At 41.1% G+C, this 20,641-nt stretch overlaps 1 protein-coding gene across 4 annotated transcripts in view; it reads right to left on the bottom strand.

Annotated features, from left to right (window-relative positions):
• The window catches only part of XYLT1 (xylosyltransferase 1), a 322,209-nt gene that overhangs the window by 20,790 nt on the left and 280,778 nt on the right, over positions 1-20,641 (bottom strand). For all 4 annotated transcript variants that reach the window (XM_039491355.1, XM_039491358.1, XM_039491359.1 and 1 more), the window contains 3 exons: positions 18,426-18,688; positions 12,813-13,008; positions 3,294-3,627 (listed from right to left, as the gene is read on the bottom strand). In XM_039491355.1, coding sequence (XP_039347289.1) covers positions 3,294-3,627; positions 12,813-13,008; positions 18,426-18,688 — 793 coding nt within the window. The remainder of the gene's footprint in view (positions 1-3,293; positions 3,628-12,812; positions 13,009-18,425; positions 18,689-20,641) is intronic.

The raw sequence follows: 20,641 nt of genomic DNA, 5'->3' as shown, positions 1-20,641 counted from the left end.
TGCAAATGTAGAAATCAAATTATAAGACTAATCCACCTTTCTAATTAATACTCACTATTGAATAGTAGGAACTACTCCAGGAGAACTTGGAGACATGTCTGGCCTCTCTTAGATCCAAAAAGAGAACGAACACTTACACAAAGAACACAGACAAAGGCTTCCCTCCACAGAGATTTGAAATTATCATGTCTCTGATTGGTCCTCTGGTCAGGTGGTCATCAGGTACTGCATGTTAACCCTTTACAGGTAAAAGAGACCTTAACCCTTAACTATCTGTTTATGACACATACTATCACTTTCCAGTGCCAAAGAACACTGCAAAATTAAGTAATTTTCAAAAGACCTCAGTGAGTTAGGTAAATATGTTTTATTACCACGATCCCCCTTCTTTTAGGCAGGCAAACATTTCCGCCCACACAAGGGGTATTTGCCCTTGTAGATTAGGCATAGGGAATTGTGCATGACTGCCTCTGAAAATCTGGGTGAAAGCGATTTACTAAAGGCCCCAGTAGAAGTCACAGTAAGGACTAGAACTCAATAGTTCCTTGTTACTCAGTTCTCTATCCGACATCTCCATCACAACTGGAACCTGATCCAAAGCCTCTTGAAGTTAATAGATGGACTCTCACTAACTTCAGTGGGCTTGACTCAAGCCCCCATTCTTCATCTTCAGCGAGGAGATACAGGGAATCCTACATTTTTTCAGGACTGGAAAGTCTGATGGCTTGATTTTCCACATGGAGCATCCAAAAATGCGCGCGCGCGCACACACACACACACACACACACACATAGAGGCATACACTGCTTGACTGTGTGCACCAATCAGGTGATCTAACCAGAGGCTCCATCACTGTAGTTCTGCAGCAACCACTGGTCAAGTAAGGCATGTAATTATCCATGTGTGGGGAACTGCCTGATTTGTGCAAACATTCCCTGCAACTGCAAGCGCAAATTATGCACAGTATTGTGGACACATTTTTGGTGTGTAGTTGTGTGTGCCTTAGTTTGGAAGTGAGATCCTATAGCTATAGTATGCTCGAAAAATGGGTCTAGCATTAAACCAAACATGTACAGTACTGAATTGTACTATGAAGCCAGTTTTTGGAGCAATAATTCATTTTCCATGGCAGAACATATGACAAGAATTCTAGTATTTGGAAAATCTCTTAATAAAAATGAATTGCTCTGTTCTGTTGACAATTCCTGAATGTGATGCTGATGTGTAATTTTTTTTTCAATCTTAAGACAAGACTAATAGCATTGTTCCTTGATTCTATAAGCCTTTTTTGGCAGCCTTTGTATTGTTTGTAACTGTAACAGAAATTGTTCCTTTAGAAGTTCTAATTTTTCTGCCATAGCTGTGCAATGCCCTTATTTGGCACAGACAACTGTTTAAATAATAAAGTGGTGACAAACTGACAAAAGCTGGGAAATCAAAGCTAAATGACAATTTTCCGCCTGGAGCACAATATTGTGCCTGAGTGGGAAAACAACAGAGATTTTCATTGTGAATGCTGATATAACCTTAACTACAGTGGTGTCTCTCTATCTGCCCCTGGAATTAATTTCTCTTTCATTTTCACATCAAATTTCTGAGATAACACGTCACTAGCAAAGCACTCCTGATGCTTTTTTGCTTGCTTGCTTTTAGCAAACAATATTGCTTCCAAGCTTTATATCCAACACCTGTAGTAAACTACAATTACCACAGTAACTCTGGCTGTTTAACAAAAAGTATATAGGCCCTATCTTCTCCCACTGAAGTCAATGGGTCAATTTTTTTGTCTGTTACTCCAGATTTAGACTGATGTAACTCCACTGAAATCAATGGACTCATTCTGGATTTAGAATTTGAACCACTGCAAGTTTTGTCTTTGACTTCACAGAGAGAAGCCTCCTGAGTAAAGTCTGGGAAATGCTTGATTGTCCACTGGGACCCAGAGCAATGTAGCGAAAAGAAGCAAGTTTGTAACTGCTACCACAGCCTGGGTATGTACCACATCTTCCACTCAACCTATTCAGACAGTTAAATTAGCAAAGAACATAGAATAAATTAATTTAAAGGAGACAAATCAGTAATACCCACATTTAGGAGCTGGTTGACTCAAGTGCCAAAAATGTATTCCATCCAAACATGTTAGAAGGAAAAAATCAGTAAGTTAGCTGTGGTAAAAAAATATGTGGAATCAAGCTCCTGTTGAGGAAGATTAGGATTGCATTTGCTCTCAGCAGTTGCCTGGTGATATTTGCATTACTGAAGCAGCATGTTACACTGTAAGGTAAATGCCTGACTCAGTTTATTTGCTCCTCTGTCAGAAAGACAAAGAATTTCTGAAAACTAAATAGGATAGTTTATATATTTGGCCACTTTACAATGGCTCATGCTATGAATATTAATGACATTTCACAGTGTTAAAAAAAGTATGGCAAAGATAGTCACAGCAACAAACTTGCTCTGATCTCACAGGTGTGACTTGGAAGTGCTTTCACCACTTGTAGGCCAATATACTTGATACATGATAAAGAATATCAAATAAATGGATTTTCTAATGGAAACTGCAGTCAGTTCTAACAGTATTAGAGAGGAATAGATGGTTCAGACAGCTAGATGATTCTGTGGTAGGAAAAGAAGTACCTTTCTTTTAAAAGAATAAGCTTTGGTTTGGTCTTAAGCATTTTGGGGTCACCTAAAATTTCAGATGCACAGGATCTTATATTGAGTGTACAGGGTAGGTCTTGACAGCTATGGGGAAAGGTTGGAACAGTTGTTTGGGAAGGACACATCACAGGTAATTTTGATGAATCCAACATTTCAAACTAATATTCTTACCATTATACACAAGGACTTTGTCACGCAAACAATATAAACAGTGTAAACTTCTTTGAACAAATAAGTGAAAGCGGCAGCAATGAAAGGAAATTGTCTATTCCTGTTTGCTTGTATTCTTAAATTATGGTTTGCATAGTTGCTCTTTGATCAGGAAATGTCTAAAAGTTCTTTAGGTTCTGGATTGTGTATATTTTAAATCCTTTATTTTATAGAAATGAATGGTCTTTTGTCTAAAGTTCCTATGTTTTACAGAATAGATTCAGCTACTTTCATTCATCTTCAAAACACAGGCTTCTTCATATTTAATATCTAAACTATTCCTTTTGTTGGTACTTTTCCTGTGTAGTGGTACTGTGATTTTTAATCACAGCATTGACAGTGAATGAAATATTCTTTGATACTAGTACTTTACATCTATTCTGAAAACTTTAATACCTACTGTACTTACAGAAACCACTTACCTTGTTTGATAGGTTGCCTGTTGGAGAATGTAAGAGGAGTAACAAGGAATTTGGTTTCAGCTACAGGTACCCAGTGGTGCAGAATTTTAATGGTCCAGACTCCAGGCCGCAGTGGCAAATTCAAAGGTGGTTTGTAGTGAGTAAATTCTGCACTGGATTCAATAAGGATATCATATGTAGCTGCGATTACATTGATAGGGTCCACCCAGATCACAGTGACTGTGACATTAGGGCCTTTTCCCCACTTCTGCATGCCAACCGGTTCGTCCATTGGCCCAATAAGTCCTCCAAAGTTCCGAAATATCCTTTCCTTGGCATCCCAGTCAGTGCCAATCTGAAATTAAAGACAATATTACTACTACTGTTGTCTCTGTAAACAAATCTAAGGTCCTGATCCTGCAAATTCTATCCCACTCATTGACAGGACTATTCACATGCTTAAACTAAAAATGTGTGTATGTGTTTCTAGGATCAGGGCATAAATCTATGTTATTTACAGAAACACACACACACTACCTCTGGACAATGACATGAATCAGGATCTGTCCGTGTTATAATACTGGCATTAAAACATGCTTTGAATGGAAATTCAACAAACAAACTTAAATTTGGTAGCAAGATTTTTAAAAATTAAAAAAAGCCCATTTGCAAATATTAAAGTTTGCAGATTATTGATCCAGAATGAGAACTTAGAACATTTAGTGTTTAAGCAATAATAAAAAAGATTAATTTATGGTCCAAATGTAGCTACTGAAGATTCAGTGCAGTAGCTTTTGTCTTTAATCCATGTGCACTGCCCAGTACAGACACTTTGCAATGAGAGATCAGAGCTTTTTAATGTATTGTAAGAAGTAAGCACAAATTAGCTTGACAAGGGAGCTTAGTTTTTACACATGGACACATTAGCAGGAAATCCTCAATCCTGAGCTGGATGCTCAAAAGACCATGTAGACATGTAAATGCCTGTTTTAGGTACATAATTGCTGATTTGGGCAGCGAGATGTTCTGTTAAGATGCCCATGTTTCAAAAGTTAAAGCAAGAACTGCAATGAGTCCAATGACCTCATATGGGTTTGAGTGAGCCTTTAACTAGACACTGTGTGAACGGGAGAGGTTCTCTCTCTATTTTGTTTTGCTTTTGTTGTTGAAAGAGGAAAATTAATTTGGAAAAATCTATAGTCGGAGAAAGGTAAGGAAACCGCAGACTCAGACCGGATTCCCATGCCACCCTTTTGCCAAGCACTGTTCATTAACCAAACATAATATACCGAAACTTGATCGCCAGAATCGTGTAGTTTGGGCCCGATCCAGTTGCTTCCAAAGTCAACGGCTTCAATGGAACTTGACTCAGGCCCTACTTAATTTACAGATCAGACACTGCCCCCGAGCTCCTCAGCAGTCACAGCACTCCCTTCCTGATTGGTACCAGGGGATTATTACTGGTAAGCCCTATTCTTACTGTCACAGCATTAACGTTCTTCTTTTATTTACTAGCAGTAAAGTAGCTGATTCACATCCCACAGTAAATATTTAATAGACCTTTCATTTTCCTAGCAGCTTTCATATTTCAGTGCTCTTAATATGGGATTTAATGGCTCACCTGTAACCCACGGATAATGTGAATTTACCAACCTTTGCTTATACATTAAAGAGAGACTGTAAACAGATAGCACAAAGGCATACCTAATAGTCAGCCCTTTCTGAAAGGCATTTTTTTCATCCAAACTGCCTATTATAGCATATGTTTATGTATAACTATCTAGCTGTGGATAGCCACACACACATGCGCAGGAGCCTTCCTTCCTGGATGACTGAGGTGCTAAAGGAGCATTCAAGGAAGACAAGGCCATTGTGGAGAAGCTAAATGAATCCTCTGCATCAGTCTTCACTGCAGAGGATATGGGAGGATCCTGACACCTGAGCCATTCTTTTTAGGTGGCAAACCTGAGAAATTGTCCCAGACTGAGATGTCAGTAGAGGAGGTTTTGGAACAAACTGATAAATTAAACAGTAACTAGTCATTAGGACCAGATGGTATTCACCCAAGAGTTCTGGAGGAACTCAAATATGAAATATATTAACTGTGGTATGTAACCTTAAATCAGCCTCTATACCAGTGAGCAGTGGATAGCTAATGTAACACATATTTTTAGAAAACAGTTTCAGAGGCAGTCCTGGCAATTACAGGCCGGTGAGCCTAACTTCAGTAGCAGGCAAACTGGTTGAAACGATAGTAAAGAACAAAATTATCAGACACACAGATAAATATGGAATGTTGGGGAAGAGTCAACATGGTTTTTGTAAAAGGAAATCATGCCTCACCAATCTATTGGAAATCTCTGAGGGAGTCAACAAGATTGTGGACAAGGTGTCCCACTGGATACAACATACTTGGACTTTCAGAAAGCTTTTGACAAGGTCTCTCATCAAAGGCTCTTAAGCAAAGTAAGCAGTTATGGAGTAAGAGGGAAGGTCCTCTCATGGATCAGTAACTAGTTAAAAGATAGGAAACAAAGAGTAAGACTACATGGTCAGTTTTCAGGTTGCAGAGAGGTAAATAGTGGGATCCCTCCAGGATCTGTACTAAGACAAGTGCTGTTCAACATATTCATAAATATGAATATGGAAAAGGAGGTGAATAGTGAGGTGGCAAAATTTGCAGATGATACAAATTACTTAAGATAGTTAAGTCCAAAGCTCACCGCGAAGAGCTACAAAGGGATCTCACAAAATCGGGTGATGGGGAGACAAAATGGCATATGAAATTCAATGCTGACAAGTGCAAAGTAATGCTTACTAGAAAAACATAATCTCAACTATACATACAAAATGATGGGTTCTACATTAGCTGCTACTACTCAAGAAAGAGATTTTGGAGTCATTGTGGATAATTCTCTAAAAACATGTGATCAGTGTAAAGTGGTGGTCAAAAAAACTAACAATGTTAGGAACCATTAGGAAAGGTATAGATAATGAAACATAAAATGTCAATGCCCACAACTTTAATATTGTGTAAAGTTCTGGTCGCCCCATCTAACTGGAAAAGGTGCAGAGAAAGGCAATGAAAATAATTAGAGGTATGGAACAGCTTTCATACAAGGGGAAATTAAAAAGACTCAGACTTTTCAGTTTAGAAAGAGATGTCTCAGGGGGGATATGAGAGAGATCTATAAAATCATGAATGGTGTGGAGAAAAAAAGTGTTATTTACCCCTTTACATAATCCAGGGGTCACCCAATGAAATTAATAGGCAGCAAGTTTAAAACAAACAAAAAGATGTACTTCACACTACACACAGTCAACCAGTGGAACTTGTTGCCAAGGAGAAAAGGTCCATCAGTGACTATTAGCCAAGATGGTCGGAGATGCACACCCACACTCTGGCTGTCACTAAACCTCCAAGTGCCAGAAGTATCTGGCACTGTATGCTGTCAGAGACAAAATACTGAGCTAGAGGCCGATAGGAACGGCCATACTGGGTCAGACCAAAGTTATGATAATGTTTTTCCTTCCCACGAGGGTAGTGACCACTAGACTCTTGAACTCTCTAAGTTCTCATCTTGTCTTAGGAGAACTAGCCACCCAAACACAATGTTTGGGTGCTGATGATATACAGCAGTACAATCTCTGGGTATGCGCTGCCATCAACACGTAGGCCCCAAAACCACCCACTCCACTCACACTGACTGAGGCGATCATCATGGTTTATAGGTGAACTCCTGCAGATGAAGGGCACAGGCAGAAACCTAGAATGCCAGCAGTGCAATAACATTCTGAATCCATCTTCCGGCAGCAAAAAAGCCTCTTACAGGACTATATCACTGTAGCAAAGGAGGCAAAATGAGCCTTCCTCTTCTCCACAATCAATACAGCAGAATCATGGCCAGTAGAGCCTATTTCACGTAGTGAACCGGCTAACCCAGATTTCATAGCCCAGACCCAAGCACGCACTTCTCTGATAAGATCAATTGCGTAACTATGGAGCTAAACTGGAAAGAAAATTCCCTGACCAGACTGTATTATCCACCTGAGTGTGGCCCTGTCACACTTGCTGAAGATCAAAAAGCCCTGAAAAATAATGCAGCCACAGCCTATGGAATGGATCCATGAATCTCCTGGCTGGTAAAAGCCAGCAAACAACTATGCCCACTACTAACAGGAATGGCCAATGTCTCCTTCAGAGAAGCACACCAACCTAACCCCTTCAAAAATGCAATAGCTCGCCTAATCCTCAAGAAGCCTACCCTTAAATCCTGAAGACCTCTCAGCTACTGTTCTGTCTCCAACCTCCCTTTCTTGGGCAAAATAATTCAGAAGCTAGTAACCTCTAACAACATGTGATATCAGCTAACATCCTAGATGTCTCATAACCAGGATTCAGATCAGGACACACCACAGAGACAGCTCTGGTGAGACTAAAAATGGCCTTCCTTTAGCCATTCACACAGACAAGAGCTCCATGCCCAGCAGAACTCAGACTGGCAATTAGTAGCTGCCCTCACCTCTGGGGTTCTGCAGGGATCCATACTAGCCTCTCTTCTCTTCAATTTTTACCTGAGAGCACAGAGAGACAGGGAGATGCCATGGACTCAGTGGCCAGCAGTGTGCTGCTGACACTTAACTACAGTAGAACTTCAGAGTTACGAACACCTCGGGAATGGAGGTTGTTTGTAACACTGAAATGTTTGTAACTCTGAACAAAACTTGATGAGTGTTCTTCCAAAAGTTTACAAGTTAACATTGACTTAATACAGCTTCGACACTTTATTATGTAGAACAAAAATGCTGCTTTTAACCACCTTAATATAAATGAAACAAGCACAGAAACAGTTTCCTTACCTTATCAAATCATTTTTTTAAAAAAATCTTTCCCTTTTTTTAGTAGTTTACATCTAACATAATATTATACTGTATTTGCTGCCCTCCCCCCGTTTTTTTTTCGTCTCTGCTGCTGTCTGATTGCATACTTCCAGTTCCAAATGAGGTGCGCGGTTGACAGGTCAGTTTGTAACTCTGGTGTTCTACTGTATATATCTCATTCTCAAATGTCAGCATGCCTACCAGAAATCAGCTCTTGAATGAAAAGCAGCTGGCTGAAGCTGAATCCAGGAAAGACCGACATGATGCTTCTCAGAAAGGAGAAATGCTCTGAAGAAGTAGGAGAGTCACTGTCTCCACCTTCCACTGAAGGCATACAGTTCCAATTTGTCAGAATGGTGTGAAACCTGGGGACGCTCTTTGACTCCTCGCTGAGCTTGGATGACCAGGTTAGCATCAGTATCTAAAAATGCCTGCTTTGTCCTTTCCTTCCGGACAAGGACCTGGCTGCAGTGATCCATGCCTTCGTCACCTCTACGCTGGATTACTGTGATTCACCAGATGGAAGCTGAATGTGAAGGTGATGCACAGGCGCCAGCTGGTACAGAATGCAGTTGCCTGCCTTCTCCATGGTTTAGGCCACCAGGAGCACATCAAACCCATACTGATGTCTTTCCTCTGACTCACAGCCGGCTTTTGATGCCAGTTTAAGGCTTTTGTCCTAATTTTCAAAGCAATTAGCGGATCAAGGCCCAGCAACACTACAGACCACATTTCGATCTATGAATGATTGACAGCTGCGCTCCTCCAGGACAACGCTCATCAGAAAGCCCAAGATGAAGCATGTGATAGCTGCGCATAAAACAATCTTGGACAAGGGGATCCGGCTACAGAACAATTTTCCAGAAGGGATCAGAGGAATCCAGAGCGTGATTGTCTTTAGGAAATGCTGCAAAAACTTTCTTCTTCGACCAAGCCTTTCCACCATAAAAATGACACACACAGAACACTGACACCCCTTTCTACCACATAAACCCCTAGCAATGAAAAAAGCAACCACACAAAGACCCTACCTCTTTTTTACCCCAAAAAGGGAGACGTGCCAGAGACTCAATAAAATCCACTAGGGACTTCGCTATTGATGTTATGTGGAAGATGGTCAGATACTACAATGATAGGCTAAAGCATAAAACTTTAAGATAGACTGAAATTCCATACCTCAGCCTAGACGTAACATGAAGAAGTCCCTAGTCTAAGGAGTGAGGGGTGTGTTGGAGACACAGGTGTGGTACAGCTGGAGTGCAGTGAGGTCTGGCAGTCTCAAGCTTTGGTACATTCTTTTGGGGACCTCAGCTAGATGATGTACGTTAGAGCAGTCCAGGCACTGCTTTAATCTACACTGGGGCCAGGGCCACTGCAGATCAGTCCACAGAATCAGGAAATCACAACCAGATTCTTGATGTCCTCTCCAGACACACACTCTCTTGTGCTGAGCAGATTTCAGTGCAGGAGAGAGGCTGAGGCTTTCAAGTTGTAGCATTTTATAGTGAAGATGATTTTAAGCAATTTTAAGAACTTTTTATCCCTCCCTCCCTCTGAGCCCTGCCCTAAAACATTCTTAAAATAAGTTTTGGATACGTATGTGGAACACACGGAGAGCATGACAATGTGGGCTGGTATCAAAGCTTCATTAACAGTCATTTTGGATAAGTTGCAGAGCTCTCTTGTGGCTTTGACATTCAAGAGTAAATCGCCTATTCTAAATCCACAATGGAAAAGCTTTTATACCACATCACATCGTATGAAAGTTTTCCATAGAGACAGACATATACTATAGACCTCTCTCTTAAGGTAGATTATTCTGGGCTCCCGGAACAAGATGTGAGTGCTGGGTATACTTGGGAAGCTGGAATTCTCCCTTGTCTCATTGGTATAAAGCTCCTATTTCCATCCTTGTTCAATCCCAAGATAAAATTATGCCTTGATTATAGGTTTGTCTCTCATTGCTCTTCATAAGCAGGACCATTAGGTTCACACAATGCACACTAATTGTTTGCCACCTGGTTTATTTTATTCTGTGTGATAAATCACAACTCTTAACAAGGCCAGAAATGAACTTAGTGTTCCAATGATACAGTTAGAGCTGAAGTCTTTTAATACTTTAAATTAAATCAATCTTTCCCCCTCCAAGTGCATTAAATTTCAGGTTTCCTAAGATATAGCACAAATCCAGGTTTGCAGTAGATGACAAAGACACCCAAACAAATATACAAATCATTTTTGAGGGGTCTGGGGCTGTCATCTGATGAGGATGGAGGGGGGGAACCCTAGCAATTTTTTCCCTCTGATGTTTCCTCTAATCATAAAATTCGACACAAGAAGTGTGCTCAGAATCTACTGTGCAACTGCAATTCTGCCGTAAACTTTGGTACCTCAACACTAGCACTGTCAATGTTTCTCACACTCACCTTTCTGTCTCATGCTTGTATTGGTGTTGTGAAAAACCTGCTGGTGAAGAAGCGGAGTTTGAGGAACAAAATAGGGAAGCGTAACCATAATAGTAGTAAAAGCAGCATGAGCCCGATTGGAACTGTAGTGATCCTATCACCCATGCTATACTATTGGTTGTATGCATGGACCACAATGATCACTGTAAACTTTAACTCTTATCTGCAGCACATTTTGAAGCAGTCTCCCTGTGCTCTTTCTGCTGGGCTCATTTGTGTGAGCCAGCAAAAGGACTGCAGTGCCCAGCCAACAACCACCTTGCCAATTCTAATTCACCACCTGATCGCAAGAAGAAAGTTATTGGGAAAGGCAGCACAGATATGGCATGACGAGCATAACCATCATCCTGAGTTTTCTGTCTGGTTGCTTAGCTCACAGCCTTTGATCCTAAGACTGTTGTAGTCCTCATAGTAGTGGCACGGATTGGTTTATTTGACAGCCATGAGATCTTTCAGAAACAAGCAATGTCATTTAGCATGACGATGGATCGGTTCTGGAGCTTGTCAGCCTTGACTGAAGCCAATGGAGTTACTCCGTATGTACACGAGGGAGCAAAGCTGGGTCCAAAAGCAGAGAGATCTGTCTTCCAAGGGGAGTCAGAAAATAAAGTAAATGATTAAATGATGATTAAAATGATTGGCTTTGTGCTTCCTAGTCTTTCTTAATATGAATCAACTGCGAAAGGAGAAAACAATCTGAGATGCAACAAACAAAACTCTTTTCAAGAGTATCTGGATGACTATTTTCCAATGAAAGAAAAATTTCCTTCTGACGTGAGAGGCACTCACCAAGTGTCAAATTCTTCTCTTGTTTATACTTACATGAATCCCACTGAGGTCAGTGGGGGCACAGGCAATGAATCTTAGGACAGATTTTGAACCTTTTCCAGGAACTGATATAAGTCAAAATTTATTCTTCTTCTTAATACTGTATTTAAAATGGATACCCGAGTACTTTAAACACATTTTGTCACTCAGCTAGATGAACTGTTTCTGTTGCTCACCCACGTGTTTTCAAACTTAGAAGCACTTAAATCAGGAATTATGCTAAAGTAGAATTAAGAACCAAACAAACAACAGAAGTGCTACAAATCACAAGAAATACAGCTTGTATGACAATTTATCACTGCACGAAATGGCAAGTCAACCATCAGACACATTGATAAACAGAATGCATCCCACATTCATCTTCTTAATGGGACATTAATTTCTTGGATTTGCCACGCACACCAAAACACTGAATCCTACCTAGGCCTTTCTTAATTGCCCAAGAAAATGATAATTTATGGACTTGGCCATAATGACTGGGAACAAATTTGTTCAGTCAATTTTATGCTTTAATTGATATTTGTGGCTTAACAAGAAACATCAAGAAATTAACTGTTTAGACAGTTGTATGTTTAAAATACAATATAGATGTCAGATTCTATTATTGGTCTATTTCTCATGATGTATTTTAGGGGTACATTTTTTACAGTGTGTGTGTCGGATAATGGGACGAATCCCAGCAGGAAATAACAGGATTTGTGGGTAAATCTCAGCCGTTGCTGTGATAATTTTCTCTTTGATGTTCCTACATCAATATTCTATCCATACTCCCCGACTTTTCCAAATTTTAATTTTTTCAGGGTGCTCACGAGAGGGAGAATCTAATAGCACTGGCTAAAGAAAAGAGCTGGCTCCATCACACAGTCCACTTCAATCTGGAGCTGCAGTGCCCTTTTCTCCCCCATCCCCGAGTCTCTCTGGAAGGGAAATTGACACAGATGATAAGTCCTGTAAGGTACTGACCACCTGTTGTGAGATAACTGCCCTCATCTGCCACTTAACTCAAGGGGCTCTGACGGCATTTACAATATTGCAGGAAGTGCTCACCATGTTACACGGTTGGCCACAAACCATGATTTGCATCAATATTTCCTATGATGAAGGACTTGTGCATTAATGCACTGAGCCACTCTGCCTCAGACTTGTCTAAAATGCATTTGAAAAAGTTGATGAATTGACATGCAAATTCACCAGTTGTTTGTCAAAGAAGTGGCTGATTGGTTGGGTGTTTTTGCTCCACTAATTGGCAGGCTGTGGGCATTTTTTTTTTTGCTTAGCTGCACAAGGGGGATGGGGTGAGGGATTGTACCAAAAATGCACCCTGGCTGGCGAAATGGCTAGGACTGGTCTAGTTAGGAATGCTTACCTCTGAAAACTGCAGCCTTCCAAAATCACTTGGTGGACTAGCAATCTTAAACATTTTCTTTGGCATCACCCAAGTTTCCAAAGTCTCTAGTTTACTGACAGCCAGATTTGTTGCATGATGTTTGATTAGGAAGCCCTGAAAACGATCAGCAAGGAAGTAGAGTTGGACTGAAACTGGATGGCCCATGGGATAGTACCTGTAAAAAACACAGTATACGCACATGGACATGGATTATGAAAAATCAGACACATGAAATCACCATTTACTTCAGGCTAATGGTTTAAAAGGACAATTGTTTCAACTAAGAAATATGCTGCTTTAACATTAAGAGAGATTAAATTTGTTCATTACTTGTTATCAGATATTCGTAGGCTTTTCGGATTACTCAAACAAAGAACTGTTAGTAAGAACATGCATTCATTTAAAAGGCATTCACAGCTAAACTTTTACACTGTCTCTTTGGACCAGAAAACTCCATTTCCTTACTAATCCTTTCTGCTTAAAAGGTCCTGCACAAAGGTGGACAGTTTGAACTCTGAAGATATTATTTTACTGAGTGGTGGGGAGACCAAGCTACAAAGTTCAGATCCAACGTTTTCCCAGATTCAGGGGTGTTTGGATTTGGGGTTCCACTCCAAAGTGAAGTCCATGTCAAAACCAAATCCAAACTCTCCTCAAAGACGGGGGTATCCAATTTCAAGCCATGTTCAAGTCCTTCTCTAATTTCATTTTGTAAGGGAAGGGGTGGACAAGGGGGATGTGTCTACACTGCAGTAAAAGACCCACAGCATGGCCATGACTGGCTTGGGTCAGCTGACTCAGACTTGTGGTGCTCAGGCTGCGGGGCTTTATAGTTGCAATGTAGACGTGTGGGCTTGGGCTAGAGCCTAGGCTCTCAGACCCCACGAGGGGGTGGGTTTCGGAGCCTGGGCTCCAGCCCGAGCCTGAATGTTTACAGTGCTCTGTTTAGCCCTGCAAGCTCCAGTCAGCTGACCTGGACTTTGAGGCTCGGTACCGTAGGTTCTGTATTACAGTCTAGACATACCCTGGATTTCATGAAACCAACCCGAATAGCACTGGCTAGTGTGCGGCAAAGTCAAGCAGCCTCTTACTCCCTCTCTCATACACAGAGCTCTGCCAATGCTCCCTATTCTGGCTTAGAAAATTCCAGCAAGGAAACTCTGCTAAGAAGAAACTGTGAATTGTGTTTATACCAGTTGGTTCTGAATAATGTGATGACAGAGGAGCATTACTGTCAATACAGTTACAAGTCCACAGACTTGATACGTTTCTAACAACCCTTAAGTATCAATGCGAAGGGCCTTCCATTCGAAGATATGACTGCACTGAGTTTCAGGGAGAATCCACTGCTTCTTTGGCCCCGTTTCTGCATGTACTTAATCTTCCACACTATAAGTAGCTTCAATGCCTTCAATGGACTATTCGTAGTGTGTAAAGCTAAGTACAGGAGTAAGTCTTTGCCGGATGGGGCCTTTCTGCCTCATGGTTGAGAAGCCAAAATAAAAGAAAAAATAAATTTGTAGATGTGGGCCAAAGAGAAAAACTTTCCAACCAAATGGAGAGAAATGCAGCTTGGCCAGTTTCTAGATATTCTGGTGACAGTTCTATGACATTAATAAATGTTCACGGTTTACATAATTACTGTTATAAAATTCCTTACCCTTGTGACTTCAGAAAGCCTTTGATACCAATGTAGAGATGTAAAAAGTAGTCCATTAAGTAATTGTAGCAAACAGCCCTACCAACCTATGAATATTTGAAAGCAGTACTGGACACTAAAGCAGAAGGTATGTTTGTTATGTATATGTTCGATCATATCTCATTACCTGTCTCTCTGTTTTTATGGCCCCCATCACTATCTCATCTAAGTACCTCTCACTGCTACAGTAAAAATGGATGCCTCTTTTACATGATTTGCCGTTTACAATTACATTAAAATTACAAGGTGGTCATCTTGAACCAGTTCTCAATATTATATTTGCCACATAGAAATGAAAAATACAAATTCAAGGAAAGCCCTTCTATCTTCCGATTGCCAAAGATTGGATGCACCACAGAGCTCTTCTCCTGCTGCTTTCTTCTAACTCCAACCACTCTTAAATTAAATCACCATACTGACGGTTAGTGTCACGTCACAAAACCACCACATAGCATGAAATGATTGGTATGCTTTCTTCAAGAGAGTCCCACGATGGGAACAGTAGAGGGCACTGCAAGTCAGGGCACAGGAGATGCTGAGCTAGTGCCCAATTCAAGTCAATGCAACTAAGTCTCACTCTCATGAGTACTGGATTCATTCACAAAGGGGATGCACGGGTAAAATGGAGAGAAGGAGCTAGCCCAAACTTTTTATAACATAACCTTCTTGCTAGTGGAAGGTTGGGATTGCTTGTGCCCAGGATCATCACCATTTTTACTTATTACAGCTGGTCTACACAGCGAGTTCCCGTGCAGTAAGTCAAGGTGCGAATCTACAGCGCACCAGCTTGCCACCGGCAGTGCAGTGAAAAGCCCAGCATGCAGCTTAGTGTACTATACTGAAGTATACTGAGCCGCATTCCAGGACTTTCACTGCACTGCAGCATTGTCCGCACAGCGAGTTAGTGCATGGCAAACTGGTGAGCTGTAGATTCGCACCCTGGTTTGCTGTACAGTAACTTGCCGTGTCACTATGCTCTTAGAAAGACTAACCAGGAAATTTTCATTAAGCTCTTGAAATAAAAGACACCATGGCCACAGATTTCAATGACTTAAACTTATGGCTCGTTCTTTCATCCTGAAAAAGATTTTCTTAACAATATAGAAAAAGGTATAATTTATGGCTCTGGCATCAGTATCACTTGCAATTTTTACAATCCTGTAATTAACTGCTAGTCTACTGTAAGTACTCAAACAAATATGTGACAGACCCATTGAAAGCCTACTGGTGTCACATCTCCCCACAAAACCTAGTTTGCTAAAACCAGACTCCCCATAATATAACCTCACAGGGAGCTAGCAATGAAGACAGCCAGCCAGGAACAATGCTGCTTTATAAGAAACCAGTACCACCAGGGCTGAAATGTCCAGAGCATGAGAAATAAACATAGCGAGGCAGAATACAAACAAGGCCGACACTGATGGACTCTGCTAAAACACAGCAAACAGAGCACTGCAGCCAGTACAGGCAACAAACTAACTTCTGTTCTGAATACTAAAACCTCCTGTTTTACATATATGTTGCAGCAAATATTTACAGTATCCATGAAACAGTCTGAGTAAATTATCTCATGGCAGCAGCTGGGAAAAATGTCTAGAGGTGCAAAGAAATAAATTAAATCCCAACACCCTCTAATGTGGCTTGCACTGAATATGTTGACACGTAATATCATCTAGTTCAAGAACAGTCTGCCGGGGGTGCATCTTTTTGAGGCAGTGGTCAACCTCTCTTCAGGTGAAGTCTGTCGGACAGTTTCTTTTATAGGAATCTTTTGGGCAGCAACAATTTCTCATAGGCACTGGTTGCAGCATGGGAGTGACTCTGAATGTGATCTTGAGCTGAAAACTCTTCCTTGTGGTGCCTACAGCAGTGTGAAATAAACTGGGGTGGTGACTGCAATATCATCTGATGTCGCGCTGCTGCCAGCCCTACAGCAAAAGTGATACAGTCAAGGAACCCAACCCAAGTCTATTACCTTGAAGAAATCCAAACTTACGAGAGAGAGAGAGAGAGAGAGGCCGGAAAGAAGAGAAAGCACAAACACACAGGGGTGGAGATGCCAAAAGGGGAAGAGTTGTGTTTTGTAAAGTAAGGACTAGCCATTCCTATAAAATGTACATTGGCTGGTACTTTAAACTGTACTTGTTGCTACATAATCAGATATTAACAACCTGCATGGAATGTTTGTTGAGGTTTAGCCCAAGTTTCCAAGTGCAGTTTCAATTGGATATGATAGTCCTCACTTCCTGCCCTAAACTGTTTCATAGTTTTGCTGCATAGGGTTAAACAGCTATATTTCACCCCAGAGGTGGTTGCATTTCAATGGTGGATGAAGCGATTGCCTTGTATACAGTCTATCAGTTTAAGCTTGAAAAGCACTTTGTGATCATTTGAGATGAAAGGCTCTATATACATGCAGATAGATAATATAAATAATCATCACAATGTTGGCAAAGGGAATAAGAACATAAAACAATTGTAATATGATTTTATTACCCATCACATGTAGCTCTCATCTCCTGTGCTGGTTAAATTGCTACAAGCCAAGTGACTTTGGCAGTCACCAGATCTGTCTCTTTCAAGTCAGGGATGGTATGTGCCCAGTTATTATTTATATCTAATTGTTATTGATCTTTTATTGCTTTGTAGCAAGACCCTTTACTGGTAGGGCTGTAATAGAAATCTAGATCACTTATTGCCAGAGCTTCTCAAGTGGGACAGTATTCAGCACTTTGGTGACTGACTAAGAATGTCACGGAGAATTAGGTTCCTACAGAAGAACACATGAAGGATCAACTCCACTTGTCAAACTGCAAGGAATGGCTTTAGCACTCGCAGAGCTAGATTAAGTGCGTTTTCTGTTAGGGTAAAAACTAGAAGGGCACATGAGTCCCGACAAACAACGTAAAAGTAATTACATTTTAGAGCAGAAAGGGAACCATACAATATAAGGGAAGATTTAAAGGATGCAATATCCTTGTGCTGAAAATAAAGAGATTTAACATGTGAGTGCAGACAACAAACACCTGCCACAAGACTTAGCTTTGCTTTGAAACGAATGAAAGTAAATCTGTTTAACTATAAGCATTTGTTAAAATGGATTTTTCTTCACTTGATTTGTAGCTGGAAACCTTCAATAAAAAAGTGTGTCTTTAACATCTTTGATTTAAATTTTTTTATTAATTTATTCATATTAATGGAATAATTGCCTGTTGCTTTTTAAAAACATCACTGGCTGCATTTTAAGCAGAAGGCTACTGCAACTCTTCAAGAAAACTTAACTTGTGTGATTAGTTCTAGTGAGCACCACACATAAAAATCTGCTCATACAGGGGCAAGCAGGAAAGATAGTTAACCCTCATTTTGGAGGGACTGAAATCCTGTCTTCTGCTTCCTGGCAAGTACAAATGTCAGCATGACCTCTGCTGAAATGAGACTAAGAATCTAGGAGCTGTGAATACAAACATATATTCACTAAATTAATAAATAAAACCCACCACCCAAACGGAACCTGTCACTACTGACTAGGCATAAGAGGTGCTCTTTAAAAGTATATCAAACAAATCACATACATAATTGTCAACCTTGGACAACCAATATATATCAGTAAGTATAAACACCTTTGAAAATATGCAGTTTATCAAACCCAGAGCTGACAAGCCCTGTACATACGTCAGCCTATACAACACAGTGGGTGAAATGCCCGGGGTGGGTGAATTGTTCACTCCATTCTAGTCCAGCACAGTCACTCTGTACTGTACATCACACTCCAATACTCAGATCTGATACAAGGCTCACTGAAGTCAGTGAGGATCCTCACTGGTCTTTGGATCATGCCCTATACTTCTAAGACTCCTGCTTTTGCAGGGAAAAAGAAGAAGTTTCAAACTAACCGGCAGCTGTTGTCTCCATCAGTGTGCAATGACGTCTCAGCTCTCCTTAGGCCCAAGCGGGAAAATGAGTGATACATGGTCAGAATGACATCACTGAGGCTATGGATGCCGTCGGGCTCATCATATATGTTCTCCCAGTACGACCTGAGGCCTGGCGTGCCAGATGGGTAGTTACCATACAAATAATAGTCCAACTGGCCGATGATTTCTTGATTCACCACGGCTTCAAATTTGCGGGCAAAGAACGTTGGCCTGGCGGTTTGCTGTGTTGATACAAAAGAAAAAATACCTTAGAGTTAGTTCCCATTTCCAGTCACAAACCTCTTGTTCTAAGCAGTAGGCTGGAGTTAAGGATGTAAGCAGCATTTACCCATGTCCACAGACGAGTTAAGCAATAATGCTGGAGATAGAGTAAGTGTTATATAAAAATCTGTGCTTTCCTCCAACCATATTGCAGAAGGTCCCTATGCTAGTGCACAAAAGGAGAAACTTCTTGCCCCATCCGTGAGCCTTCTGTTTACCTGTCCAGGGCCAGACAGAATTTTATTCTAAATATTTGATTTTACAGCTCACAGAAGTGCACTTTAAAGAATCTATAGAAGACAAGATTCCTGCCCTGAAGAGTTTATAATGTAAATAAAGACAGGACATGACAATCAGCAGGAAGAGAGAAATATAAGAATTACAACAAGACTATGGCCATTGCATAAGAAAAGGATTTGAAGTCTACCAGGGAAAGGGGTAGTGGAACCTGTGGAAGAGCTAAAAATCAAGAGTCTGCTGCTTACTTGCATTTAGGCTTTCCCTTTGCAGCGACTATTTAAATTTGTTTCCTCTAAGAATAGGAGATAGATAGCAGACAGATAAAAAGTGTGAATACTCTCTAGAGAGCGAAACAGTGAAACAGAAATCTACCACCAATAATTGTAAGAAATAGGCTTGTCAACTCTGAGATTTAGACAATGTGCTTCTTTTATACACAGAAAGGTGAACACACTGGATATATCATTCCCTTAGAACCTGGTAGGTAACTTTGTTAAGTGAACCAAAATGTCATCTGTGAGATGCAGGCAAACAAGTATAGCAGTATTAGTGGGTCACAGAAAAGGTGCAGCGTGACCTGGTGAATAGCAGCTCTACCACTGAACTGCTGTGTGACCTTGGGTAAGTCACGTCACCTCTCTGTACCCTTGTTTCTTCTCTCATTCTTTGTCTATCTTGTCTACTTAGAGCATAAGCTCTTGACAAGACAACGGTCTCTTTTCCAACGGATATGTACAATGCCTAGCACCCTGATCTGATCATGGCTGGGGCCTCTATACAGTACTGCAATACAAACAAATAAATAATACTACTAATACAGAAAAAAAATGGGAAGAGGAGACTATTTCCTTTAGCTTAAATCGCTGTCTTACAGTGGTCAGTTTCAGAGCAACAGACAACTCAGGCCGAGAATAATGTCTATCGGATCAGTGATCAAAGATGGGCAAAGGATATCAGAGGGGTCATCTTGATTTATCTTGGGGAGTTCTACATAAAATAAAAATCCTAAAGAGGTCAAACCTAGCGACCCTTACCCATACGGACAAAGTAGACTCTTCTCCCAAGGGTACTCAGATATGAGCCAGGTATAGAGAAATCAGGGGCGGCTCTACGAATTCCGCCGCCCCAAGCAGGTCCCGTGCCTTCGCAGGACCTTCTGCAGACGTGCCGCTGGTCCCGCGCCTACGGTGGACCTTCCGCAGTCATGCCTGCGGGAGGTCCACACGAGCCGTGGGACCAGCGCACCCGCCGCAGTCATGCCTGCGGGAGGTCCGGTCGTCCCGCGGCTCCGTTGGACCTCCCGCAGGCATGACTGCGGAAGGTCCACCGGACCCGCCTGCCGCCCTCCAGTTAAAATGCCGCCCCACGCGCGCGCTTGGCACGCTGGGGTCTGGAGCCGGCCCTGAGAGAAATGAAGAGTGGGAATGAATAGCCCACTGTTTGCTTTGCTTTGCTTTGATCTATAAAAACAAGCTGTTGTGGCCAAAGATTTTGCATTTTTGAGTAATTCCTTCTTATCAGAGTATATGGAAAATTTTTTAACAGGATTGTACGATTCATTGGGCCAGATTCATCCCAGGTATAACTCCACTGACTTCCAGGATGAATTTGGCTATTATAATGACATTGCTAAAGACCAATTCACTACCTGTTGTTTGCAAGACATAACTGGT

Source organism: Mauremys reevesii, linkage group 10, assembly GCF_016161935.1.
Source record: "Mauremys reevesii isolate NIE-2019 linkage group 10, ASM1616193v1, whole genome shotgun sequence".
In the NCBI taxonomy this organism is placed as follows: domain Eukaryota; kingdom Metazoa; phylum Chordata; order Testudines; family Geoemydidae; genus Mauremys; species Mauremys reevesii.
Note: the sequence above shows the minus strand (reverse complement) of the source record. Positions and strands in the feature narration are given on the sequence as shown.